This window comes from Cynoglossus semilaevis, chromosome 3 (assembly GCF_000523025.1).
Source record: "Cynoglossus semilaevis isolate Cse_v1.0 chromosome 3, Cse_v1.0, whole genome shotgun sequence".
Classification (NCBI taxonomy): domain Eukaryota; kingdom Metazoa; phylum Chordata; class Actinopteri; order Pleuronectiformes; family Cynoglossidae; genus Cynoglossus; species Cynoglossus semilaevis.
This window is the reverse complement of record NC_024309.1, coordinates 2365585-2378500: the sequence shown is the minus strand read 5'-3', so window position 1 is coordinate 2378500 and position 12916 is coordinate 2365585. Positions and strand designations below refer to the sequence as shown.

At 37.6% G+C, this 12916-nt stretch overlaps 1 protein-coding gene across 4 annotated transcripts in view; it reads left to right on the top strand.

Moving 5' to 3' along the window:
• The window catches only part of cntnap2a (contactin associated protein 2a), a 241864-nt gene that overhangs the window by 104269 nt on the left and 124679 nt on the right, over positions 1-12916 (top strand). For all 4 annotated transcript variants that reach the window (XR_003049312.1, XM_025054369.1, XM_008307446.3 and 1 more), the window contains one exon: positions 9706-9853. Coding sequence is in view for 2 of the 4 variants with exons in the window: in XM_025054369.1 (XP_024910137.1) it covers positions 9706-9853 (148 nt within the window). In the remaining 2 variants the exon portion in view is untranslated. The remainder of the gene's footprint in view (positions 1-9705; positions 9854-12916) is intronic.

Sequence of the window (12916 nt, the reverse complement as noted above, 5' to 3'; positions counted from 1 at the left end):
AAAGGTCATGGACATAGTGGACAATACATGTTGCATACAAGGTAGAGCAGACTTTGGATGTAGATGGTTGTCAGTACACGGTGATAGAAAAGGACAGAGCAAGGATGAGATGGAGAGATATGATTGGCTAGGCTTGACCAGTAAGAGTAAGGTACTACTGCCAACCATAGGTTGTTTGTGCATGTGTGTCTGGGTTCACAACAAAACTAGACCGGAACAAGTTTTATAAGCAGTTATGAATAACATTATTAGCTCCAAATCTGTTTACTTAAGCTTGTTTAAAATTAATCACATGATAATGACAGCAGTGAGTACCACATACATCTCAGCAAAAAAATAAACACTCCAGAGAGAATGTTTTTTCAACTGTTTGCCAAAATATTAAAAGCAATGAATCAGAGGTTAGATAAGAGAGTAAACACCTTAGCATAAATATTAATCAGTAAACAATTATGATGAAGCACAAGAAAACTATGGCTTAATTTACTTTAATTTTCATTTGCAGTAGATTAGTGTTTGTCACAACAAACAGGTCAAGCGGCCCTGGCAGTGGTGATGGAGCTAATAGCAGATTAAAACTAAGTTACTTTCTCAAATTAAGGAAAAAGTGCAAAAAAAAAAAAAAAAAATGAATCTGTGAGTTATAGAAACATGTCAGTAGATCATCTTTTGATCCAGAATCTACCAGCTGTCCAGTCAGTTGTTGATGTTGATTACTGAACTGTACACAGTTCAGGTGTGAAGTCACAGACGTCTAACCTCTGTTTTAAGTCCCCGTACTTACACCAAGCCAGTAAAACACAAGTGAACATGCCACCAATAAATGTCCCCAGTGTTTAATTGGACCAAACAAGTTGAACAAGGGCATTAATCAAGAAGGGATTTCTGGCACATCCTGCAGGACAGGAAGTGGAACTTATTGCAACCTCTGTCTGCATAATTTTGCCTTTCACTCTTAGAGATGTGATTCCGGGCTTTCAAAAACCTGCCTTGTTACCTTTTTTGCTTAAAACTAAACGTATCCTGTGCAAATAACATAGCTACTGTTTTAGCTGCCAATATGTGGTGTGTTCAAAAACTAATCTTAACTAATGAAGCAGGATTCGTAGGCAAATACCTCATGTATCCGTGGGTGGACAGTTGAAAAGGTTCTGAATGTCTTCAAATATATTATCTATAATCTTCTTTTGTTTTTTGTGCAGCTTTGTTTTCTCCCATTATTGATGCTTATTTACACTGGCCGACAACATGCATGTTAAGGTCAGGTTAAGTGGAGAAGCTTAATTGACTATTGACTACATTGACTTATGGAGAAGCTAAATTGACTAAGTGGGTTTGTGAGTTGTTTTTATGTCTTCATACTGGACTGGTAACCTTTTCAGTGTAACTCACCTTTCACCCCACGTCAGCTGTGTTTTGTGTCTTACAGGATGTCAAAGGGATGGAGAACTTATTTAACGTTAAGTAACATGTACAGTAGGTGCACAATCTACTGGTTCTGTGCCTACTGTGTACATGTTACTGCATTGTAATGTATGTATTGTAGAAAGGCAGTAGAATGCACACTGTATTTAGTTCACTTGAGTTCAGACTCAGATGATGGATTTAATATAATTTGTTGTGCAACACTGAAGTCAAAACCATCCACAATAAGAATCAACAGGGGACTTCAATAATGGTTTTTGTTGTTTGCCAAAATGCACTCCAGCAATTATGATGATTTATAAACACTCACGAATGCAATTACTTACAAACTCCAGAAAAAGTTCCATGCATTAATGTAGAGGCAGTGACTCACAAGTTAAGAAATTTGCTAACTGGTCACATTTGTCGCTCAAATATTTGTCAGAAAGGCTTTCTGTTAGGCTTTCCCCTCAGATTAATTCAAGTCTGACACAGTGGTATCAGAAAAATGTATGAACATACACCCTGAATAATAACAAACACTAAAATGGTTTTATTTTTACATCACTAGATTACCTTTATATATTATATATTTAAAAAGCTAGTGGACACCGACTAGTATTTTTGACAGCATTAGGTTCGTAACATAATCAGACCAAAGCATTAGTCTTCATTAAGTTTATAAACTATTTTGAGGTGTAGGTGATAATTTATGCCACGAAAGAAAGTCATGGTTAAAATCTCTAACATTAAACAGTTAAACAGAGCACAGCCCATTTATAATTTTAACCCCTACGTCACAGTTTCAATCCTAATACTGGATTAGGAGGTCAGAGTGTGAATAGTCTTTGCAGAACACAACAGATGCATTGTCACTGTCAGTGGCTTTACTTACCTGGTCGACCTAGCTGAATAACATTAAAATGCATTTTTGCACCCAAGTGACAAAGTAGGTCTGTGTGAAGGCTATCATCCAAACAACACTGCAGACCAAACAGCTGAAGTTGCTTCTTCTTCTTTCTGACTTCTTGAAGAGTGGTGTAAGGCTACATGTAAATAGTTTTAGTATTTTATTTGTAAATTAGCAGATAAGAACTTGGTTTATAAAATCAGGCTTTTGTTTGATTCATCTATTAACCAGGTAGAACAAACAAAACACAATTGCCTTTGTAAGAAAAACTGTTGAAAAAATTGTCCTGTTTTTTTTTTTTTTTTTTTTTTGCTCTCTGGTGTAAAAAGTAAAAACATCGAAATATGGACTGGTACATTTTGGCACGTCTGTATTCAGGCATGGCTGTTGTTTCAGGGAGAATAAATATGTGTGGTTGTGTGTGCCCGTGTGGGTGTGTTTCAATGAGAGGCCAAAGCAGCAACACTGTAATACCTTGGGTAAATGAATAGTGAAGTCTGTGTCTCAGTGGTGAGGACTAATTCAGTTCCGGATGCTGCCGAGCGTTCACTAATAAAACATGCACCTGGATTTATGCACCAATGAACTGCAACTCTCTCTCTCTAGGCCTCTTCCTCTCTCTCCCTCCTGTCTCTCTCTCTCCCTCTCTTTCTCTCTTTCTCTCTTTCTCTCTCTCTCTCTCTCTCTCTCTCTCTCTCTCGCTCTCTCTCTCTCTAACCCAAGCTGATATTTATTCACACTCCCTTCTCTGGCTGTTGCTAAGTGCCTCCCAGTTGTCTCTGTTGTCTTCAAGACCAATAGACTAGTTAATGGGTTAGATGTAGACTTGAGGAAAACAAAGGAAGTTGGTGATGGAAGAAAAAGGTCAGCACTGATTTATTTAAGGGCATTTCTGCAGTGGAAGCTGCAGGTATGTCCTGAATTTTTTTTATTTTTATCGTACTATGTCAACAGTTGCTGTGCAGACGTTTAGATGCAAATGGTCTGCACACTCATTCTGATTCAGTTCAGTCTAGGCCTGTTTTTGATGACTGATTCTTATGAAGTAAAAAATGAGGGTCCTAAAATGCACCGGCACACAGAAACTCTCCCAAATGAAAACCATCATGCTCAGTGCAAGCTTCTCAATATATTCTTTCTCTACCTCAGGTTTCCACTTATGATGGATTGCAGCATGGTTTATTTATTTGCAGTATTTTACAATTCCAGGAAAGCTGCCAACGACATGAAAAAAAAAAAAAAAGGACATTCTCAGCTTGAGTAATTTCTTAAATTCCCGTCTTCATTTTTACATCTGCTTGAATGCAGACATTAAAATCCTTAAACTTTTTTACATTTTCTGGTGGACAGGTTTCATCCAGAGTGACTTCTACCATAAGGAGTGGGAGCCAACATAGTGAACAAGGTTTCATCCAGAGTGACTTCTACCATGAGGAGTGGGAGCCGCCAACATAGTGAACATTTTTTTGGGGAAAGCACTAAAGCAAAGGACAACATTAAAGCAAGGGAGCTGGTCTGGGATTTAAAAGTCTTGGGTGATAATTTTTACACACAACCAGAGAGCAGTTACAGAGCACCATCATAATATTGTCAATGGACGATGTAAAAAGATAACATATCAGTAATTCCCTTTGTGCATTGTGAATAACTGAAGTAACTGGCCTTTACGGCACTCATGCATGTGCAAATTTAAGTAAATGTCATCCTGTAATTCAATGATCACTGGGCTGTTTGGATCTCAGCTGGATCCCAGCTGGATCACTGCCGTCATTTTCCTATTATCTCTGCTCTGAATATATTTGTTTTATATTTTTTTAAGTGTCACATAATCATACTTGGTTTATAATTTTCAGGGATAACAATAACTTTTTTATTTTTTGAAAAATAAAAATAAATATACAAGTATATGAATACACCACCTACAGTACATTTTGAGGTTCATTTATTCCATCTAAAAAAGTAAAGAAATCTCCACCTTTTGTGAATTGTAAAAGTTGCAGAATATAATTTTTGTTTCATCAAAACACCTCAGGCATAGAAAATCATCTCAACACTGAGCATGCAATTTTAGAGACTACAAAATTCAGGCCAGATGTCCAGCTTGCGTCATTTCAGTCTCACCGAGTGCTGGGCATTAAATAAGTCTACAACTGAGCAGCAAACTATAAAATCATCAAATGATTTTCAAGAAATTGTTCATCGATTAATTTTGGTGTGAAAAGTAACTCTTGACACTTTCTACAAACCAGAGGCGATACGAAGAATTATTGGTAAATTCCACAAACAATTTTGTTACTGATCATGCCCGTTAAGAGCATCTATTATTATATGCTTTGTAAAGATGTACATGTTTGACACAGCTGGGAAAGCAATTAAGAACGTTCAGTAGGCTTTGGTTCACACATTGTTATCACATCGGGTATGACGTGTGAAGTAAGGGATATTTCCAGGTGTTAAATCCTGGAATTGATTGACTGAGCTCGTAAAGCAGGTGCATATGGGATTGTGTGTCTGGAACAAAAGATTGTTATGATTGAAATAAAAGATTAAGTTAATATCAAATATTTTTGGAATTGAACAAATTCAGACACAGAGCTCTTTTAGCATGGTTAAAAAAAGATACATCTTCAGACGTTGCGTCTTCATTCTCACATTGATATTAATGCTCTGCTTTTTTCATCTTCCCGTTTGCATATCTAGATTTAGTGCCACGACTTCAAACGACTTGAATGTGAGCTGTTTTTATGGACCTTACTTTATTCAAGATAAGGAATGAAGGAAATTCAAATTCAATTAAAAGCAAATATAGCTTTCTAAAGTTAAATATGGAGACATTGGTCTGTCTTTTTACCACAAATCATTTAAGTTGTTCACCATTTTATGCCATTCAACACCATTGAAATGCTATATTTAAGTTTAGTGTAGTGACTGACACTGTCTGTGTGTAAATCATTTTTAGATCCTTTTCGGTTCTGCGTTTAGGTTAAAAGTTCCCTCAAATGTAGACAGCATTATAACAAGCACAAGAAATCCAATATGAGTCAGAACAAACTCTCACACGTCGTGTCAGAGCGCACGTCCACTCTCACAATATGAGTTATTGAAATGTGCAGCAGGGTCAGAGGAAAAACACACATAAACACAGAAAGTCAGCCTATGCTGTATGTGAGGTTTTTATAGCTTTCTTCACTCCATCAGTGCTGGTCCCTGGTGTGGAAAAGGGGAGAATGGGGGCCAAATGTCCACAGCCTGACTAATGGGCTCTTAAAGCTGTGTTCTCTCTCTTTCTACCCCCCTCTTATTCTCTGTGTGTGTGTCCACACCAGTCTGCAAAATCCAATTCTCTGCATGAAAAATATTCCTGCCGACGGCTGATAATTTACTGGTGAGAGAAGAAAACTTGATGGTGTTATAATAAAACATTTGATTTTTATTGAGCAATTTACTTGTCTGATTGTTCTACAGTAATTATTGGTACAGAAGAAGAAGACATTTGGCACAATTGTTTCTCGTTCGATCTTTAGTACTGTTTGTTAATAATGTTTGCGGGAAGAGAGTGTTTAGGGGAATCTTTGTAGTTATGTTGCTCGTCATTCTGCCCATGTGTTAATATGCTGTATATTAAATTATATTTTTAGTTTTACAAATGAATTATCACATTAGAAAAAGAACATACTGTTCCACTATGAAACATCCTACAAATAAAAAAAAAACTGTCATAACACAACCGTTACACCGTCAACACGCTGGTTACTCCTGTTGAAATACATAAATCAAATTCGGATATAGCTTAGATGAAGGTTGTCATTAGGCCAGTCTGCAGCTGTGCTCCCACAGTTTAAAATCATTCTTACAACATGGTTCTGGTCCTCGCACCCACTGGGAGGACTGATTGACTCGGGAGCCCTCGGTGTGAACGTGTCGAGAAAAGCTTTGCTTGAGTGAGAAAAATGAAAAGTCTCTTATAGTGTGACAAGCTATTGTGTTCCATGAAGTCAATTCTCCAGGTTTACTGTAATTAGGCCAGCACGAAGTTGAAAACACACTCACACAGTTACCACCACCTGGTTACTCCTAAATTGTCACACATTTGGCATCCCGTTTTGCTGGCACAAAGGAACATACCCATACGGGCAGAACGACCCACAGGGCTTCACAGAAACACAGATTTCTCCACGGCTCTAATGTTTTGTCCCATAGACTGCTGATAAAAACAAAGGACCAGACCAGGCCGAAGTGATTTCCCCTGCTTCACTGAGAAAGGAACACACAAAAATCCTCTCTCTTTACTCTCTAACGCACATAGACACTTACACACACACACAGACTGTAGCCCTGTGCGGTGGTCTAACAAAGGTTGTAGCAGCACCAAGCACCAGACAAACACCAGAAAAAAGGCTTTCACTTGTTGTTCCACAGTATCTGGAGATCAGTTTTCAGAAAATGTCTGTCTCTGGGTGTCAAAGCAACACACACGTACACACACTAACGCAGATGTGCACTCACACCTTGATAGACACTTTTTCACTGATTTGAAACAGATTTGCATGGAAAAGAAATTTGTAGCCAGGGGAAAATAAGCGAGAGAGAGAGAATTGTACAGATATACTGTAGCTTTTCTGAAAATACAAGTGTATATGTAAAAGTACTTTATGTCAAAATACTTAAAAATTAAAAATATTACTATGAAGAGGAGTTTTCTTTTGGGATTTGTAGTTGAGAAAGTGATTTGTTGCGTTGTGTTGTCATTGTTTTTTTGTATATTTTTTCCTTTAAAGGAGATCAAAACTGGTAAAACTGACATAATGTTCTGGAATAGGGAAAACTGCTGCAAATATTAATGAGGAGTGTCAACAGTTTTGCATAATATCTTCATAAATGTGTCAATGTCCTTAAACCTGTCTACTTCCACTTTATTGCAACCATAGTTGGCTGAGTGTGTGTTCTTTGGATTTCAGTGTATTCTAGGAACTTAATTCCAAATTACATCACTTTGTAGCTTTTATAGCCATTTTCACTGTATGAATCTTTACACTATTTGAACCTCTTGGGCATTCTTCACCAAAGGGAAGACCTGCTATCAATTTGCAGCAGTTTTCTTTTCAGTTGTTAGCAAACTTATGTATTAAGTCACTTTCATTTACAGTAACCAGTTAATAATACATTTTTAGATTGACAGGAGAAATAGGAGACAAAAACCTGGAGGTTTTTGTCAACAATTGATTTTTTTAAGCCGCACACATTCTCGTTTGGGTGCTTTTAGCTTCCAGAACAGTAAGACTGACGAGCACATTTGCTGTGTAGAAATTATTACGCACATTCACTACATACAGTGACACATTCACACCTTAATTCAGGATGACTCATTAGTTCCTTGCTTGATGATTGGACTTTTCAGGGAACAGGAATTAAACGCTTGACTAGACAAACTTTTGTGAGCTGTTCGGTTCCTACTTTTTTTTTTTCTCCTCATTCTGTTCCTCCTCGCAACACTGTGCTACCTTCTCCCCTCCACCCTGCATAGCAATGACTTTTTGAATTGAGCTGTTCATTCAACTAAGTGAAGATAAGTGCTGGATCCAGGAATGAGCACAATAAAGGAATAAAAGCAGGAAGCTGAAAAATGGCGAGAGAGAAAAAGCTTTGGTTTTGGAGAGTGAAAATGATTTTGTTAACTCTTTCTTTCTCTCGCTCCTTCACTTAAACCTTGACACGGGTAGAAAGAGTAAAGTGGCAATTGGAGTGAAACTAGTGAAGTCTCCTGTACACAATAAGCCACGTTTCCTGTAGATGCAGTGTCATAGAGTATTTTTTCAGGTAGGAACTAAGGGTTTCACATTAGGGATTTAATGTATGGCTTCAAAAGGTGTGTGAAATATGCAAACAAAAATATTAGTATTCATTCCTTCTGATGTTTTTTTTTTCAACCTATATTAGTGATTTAAAAATAGGGTCAGCAAAAACTAGTTTTAATTTACCACTTCACCAAATCAACTAGTAATGCTTTAGGTCACCTTTAAATTCAATATAGTTTATTTTCTGTTACCTGTTCGTTATGGAGGAGAGCTAGTTGTTCAGTGGTAGGAGCGTTGCCCACAACCAAAAGTTTCAAGGTTCAAAACCACCTGGTTGCCAAATCCTAGGTAGGGCTGTGTCAGGAAAGGCAGGTAAAAAAACAACAACTGCTTGTGTGGAATTTTGTGGATTTGTAACAGGCAGTTGAAAATGTATCATCTTGTGCATTCTTTTAAAATGTGTGGGATAAATAATGATAAAAATCTAAAGTGAAGTGTGAACACATCTACCCGTGTCCATTCCACTGTGTTGAGAACGTCCAGTCAGCCCGAGCTCAGCATGAACTCTGCACTATCTCCTTCTTTGCTGATAGCATATCTTCAAAAGCATGTGTATGGGTCATTGAGAAGTGAGTTTAAAGCAAACTGTTTTGAGCCGAGTGGTTCTTTTTTTTCTCTCTCTCTTCTCATTCACAGTTCGGCCTCCTCAATTTCTTATCTTTAAAGCCACACGGCTGACTTGTGTCTTGCTTCTGTCTTGTTACCTATAGGGCTGTCCATGATGCCAAATGTTCACAGTGTTTGGGTCTGTGGATAACATCCATTGGGACTGGAGGTTTATTGTGTGTATGTTTATTTCAGAGTAGAGTAAATAATTCAGGGTCTACACTCTGGTGAATTAGTGAGTGTGAGAGAGATTCTCCCACCGTGGACAAGGTCAGGTGAAATAAGAGATGCCAGACGAAAGGGTGGAGGAAAGGAGGGAAAAAAGAGGAAAGGAAGTCAGAGTAACTTGATCTGGAGCTTTTCTTTTGTTTCTGCACTTTGTAATTCATACCTTCCTATGAAATAACTACTTAACTGTAGACACAACAAAAACAAAACCAAAAGTTGAATGAAACATCGCTACAGTTATTGTCTGAATGACTCTTGTTGTGTGTTGGTTCTGCTTGCAGACATTATGTCATTTGTTAAGACTAGAGTTTCAGATAGTGCATCAGCAACTCTGTGCAAATATTACAAGGAAATTGTATCGTTCTACAACACCGTAAGTCTGTGGGAACACACAGTTGGCCAAGAATTGAAATGATATGTGCGGAGGAATTTAGCCCTACATGCAGTGGTCGATAAAACATACAGTTCCCTCCCTGCAGTCAGACCATCTTGCAACAGACAGGAGCTATGATGACTCGTAATTATCTTGTAGGTTTTGTGTGCGTGAACCTGGAGGGTAAAATGTAATGAGGGAAACAAATATGCTTGTTCTACAGTAAGTCCCAGAGCTGTTTGTTTGACTGCAGGCCTTACATTTTAATATAAATAATTAAATTTTGTGCATGTTTCTGTGCATTTGTGTGTTTGTGTGTTTTATTTAAGGCCTTCCCTGGCAACTCCAATTCAGAGAGCTCAGTTCGCCATGAGCTGCAGCAGGGAATCGTGACACGTTTTCTGAGGCTTGTCCCACTGGACTGGAGCGAGGAGGGGCGGATAGGGCTCCGCATCGAGGTCTATGGATGCTCCTACTGTAAGTAGAGATCAGCACCCCCCACCTCCTCACACACACACACAAACACACACACAGACAAGCACAGATGGAAACATTCATTAAGTAAAACATATTAATATTTATGATTAAGGCACCAAAGGGAGAGCCTCATGGTGTATTGAGATTTTCCTGCTAGTTTGTGCTCCAGAGACCTCCAAAGAAAGTCATTCAGTATCCAATGATAACCCTACACAACTGCAACAACAGGGGAAGACCGATGTTGCCTGAAAATTCTCCCAGATATCTAAAATCCTATCTTCTAGTTTGAGAGATGAATCTTCTAATTGTACGAACAAACCTTCTGAACTGTTCACCATAGCAGCCCTATTAACACTCTGTCACTCACTTATTAACAAATGTATCATCCAGACAACTGACTCTCTTATGGCCTCTTTGCTTTCATCCTATTAAAGCTGCCAAATGGATTTTGATAATACATTTTAATTAGGGTTCTGAATAAATTACTGTTATAGGGTACACACATGCATATCTTTTAATCTGCAGATTCACTGGCAGCATGTTTCAGACGCAGGTCACTAATCGTCACACAAAAACCACATTTATGAGCAGGCAGGTTTTGTTAGAAGTGCAAATCCACAGCTGCTGATGACGTCACACACTTGAGCATCTTCTCACCTAAGGTTTCTCACAGATACCAAAACAACAAAATTTCAAAAACATCAATTATTTGTTGCATCAATAAATGTATGAGAGTATATAAAAACATAAACAGACGTTTTACACCTGTACTGTCAGCTAATGTCACTGTCCTCTCAATCCTTCATGGTCTTTTAGAGCCTGCAGTGTTGAACACACTCATCCATAGGCAGACAAACAATGGTGTGAAACGTTTTTCGCAAGGCTTTCATTGATGTGTCTTTTGTCTGCTTGGGTCTCCATTTGTTGGAAAATGAACCAAAGCAGAAATGCTCAAAGATAAGCTACTCAATGGATTCAGTCCAGAGCAGATGTGCTATAAGAGTGTAGATGTTCTTAGAGTCAGCTCCTTGAAAGTGTTTTTCTTTCGAACTTGCAGGCTTAGAGGTGAAAAAGAGATGAAGTGGTATTTTAGGCACTCACAGAGGGGATGTAAAAGACAGAAGACAAAAGGAATGGGAGGTAGAACCACTACACTGTAAGTGAACGGTCATACAAACCCAAACATCTTGTTTAAAAGACCAAATTACTGAGGTCTATGTGCAATAATTAAAATCCTATGCAGTGATTCAGATGGGATATATTTTGACAGGCTCAGTGTGTCTGTGTCAGAACTAGAGGTTGTCATTAAAACCATTATTTCCTTATATTTTACATGGAATCACGGAATCAATTATTTCATAGATGAGTCTGGTTAAAGTGAAGCCCGAATAAGGAGTTTAAAATAGAAACTAGACAGAAAGAGAAAGTTTAAATCAAATTTCCTACACAAATAACATTACTCTCATGCAAGTTAGATTTAAGAGGTGATGTACGCACACATCCCTCCTGACTTTACCTCGTGGCCTATTTATGCCAACGTTGCTCCACATCACTTGTCAGTGTGATATATTACCATCATCTGTCAAGTCTCAGAACTCTTCTCATGTAGATTCTGTTTATGGATAACATCCATCTTGTTAGCAGGACCGAGGCCAAACACATAAACTGCTAAAAGAGCGTTGTTGTAGTCTTGAGGCTCAGAGGTGTAATGCTTTTTGGAAAACTGTAGGCGTAAATAAAGAGATAAAGTAAAGGTGCTGCAAGGAGCACTTATTTACCAGCAAATTTATGTCTTACTTTTGGCCTTATTTCCCACCTCACACACAGAAATAAATCAGTCATCAATGGCAAGAATTTGGTTTAAAAAATTATACATTAGTGTGATTAAGCCTAAATTGGTGCTTTATACTATTTCTGCTTGTTTTCTTGTTTTTACAATTACAGCATATATGAACAAACCTCCCTCCACTATTATTCAATCATAGTACTGTACATTAAACAAACCATGGTAGGCAAAGCTATATATTTGTATATTTTATAGGACACCGATTTAAGAGCTGTATCAGGATCAGTGATATTCTTGGCTCGCCTGATGTTGTTGCTTTTTCTGTTTTTGTCATATTTATTTTCTTGACCCATAGATTGTATATAAGAAATATACGGCACCGTTCACTATAGTCTGTAGTAGAAGCAAGTAGTGAACGTGAGGAGAGAGAAGGATAATATCGAAGGGTAAAGTTGTGATAAAGATCGAAAATCAAGTATTTGCACCTGCGGAGAGGCAGCATGTGGTTATTAAAGGGCAATGAAGTTATACCACCGTTATACTTTGTTTACTAGGGAAATACTTAGTTGTGTGTTGAACATGGCCAATCATATCAGTTGTACTTTACAATCATCAATTAGTCAAGGTGTCTCTTGTGCTGTGATTCTTTTCCTTTTGTAAGTAAAACCGTAAAAAACTCGACATGGTAAAATTACTGCTTTTGTGGTGGTGGGCGGGTGGAGGGTTGATGGGGAGCGGGGTTTTGAGGGGTATAGACAACCATAATAAAGGACAATATAATTATGATAATTATTTATATATTATTAATTGTTATAGTTGGTAAAGTCATAAGCCTTAATACTGTCAGTTTCAAAACAAAATGTCAATTTTCTTCAAAACAACACAAAATAATACATGGTAACATAAATTAAAATAAAAAATAAAAACATTTTGGACTGTCTAAAAAAGATAGAAAGATAGAGAGATCAATCAAGTGTTGATTAGCATGTTCATCTGCCTATTTCCAGACTCTGAGACACCTATTAGAAGCCTGTGCTGTATGTCATTTATTTTTAGACATGGTAATGCAAACTATTTGCAAATGTTATTTACTATCACTGCTAACCCTTCAGGACACAAGGCAGTAGTTCAAAAATTGAGAAACACTGGACCAAAATCTGGAGTAAAATAAAAGCATGTTTCGTATCTGTATGTAATTTATTTTAGTGCACTATCTGCAGAACATCGTTACATCCCTACATATTAAATAAATGTATGTCATTTATAAATAAACAACA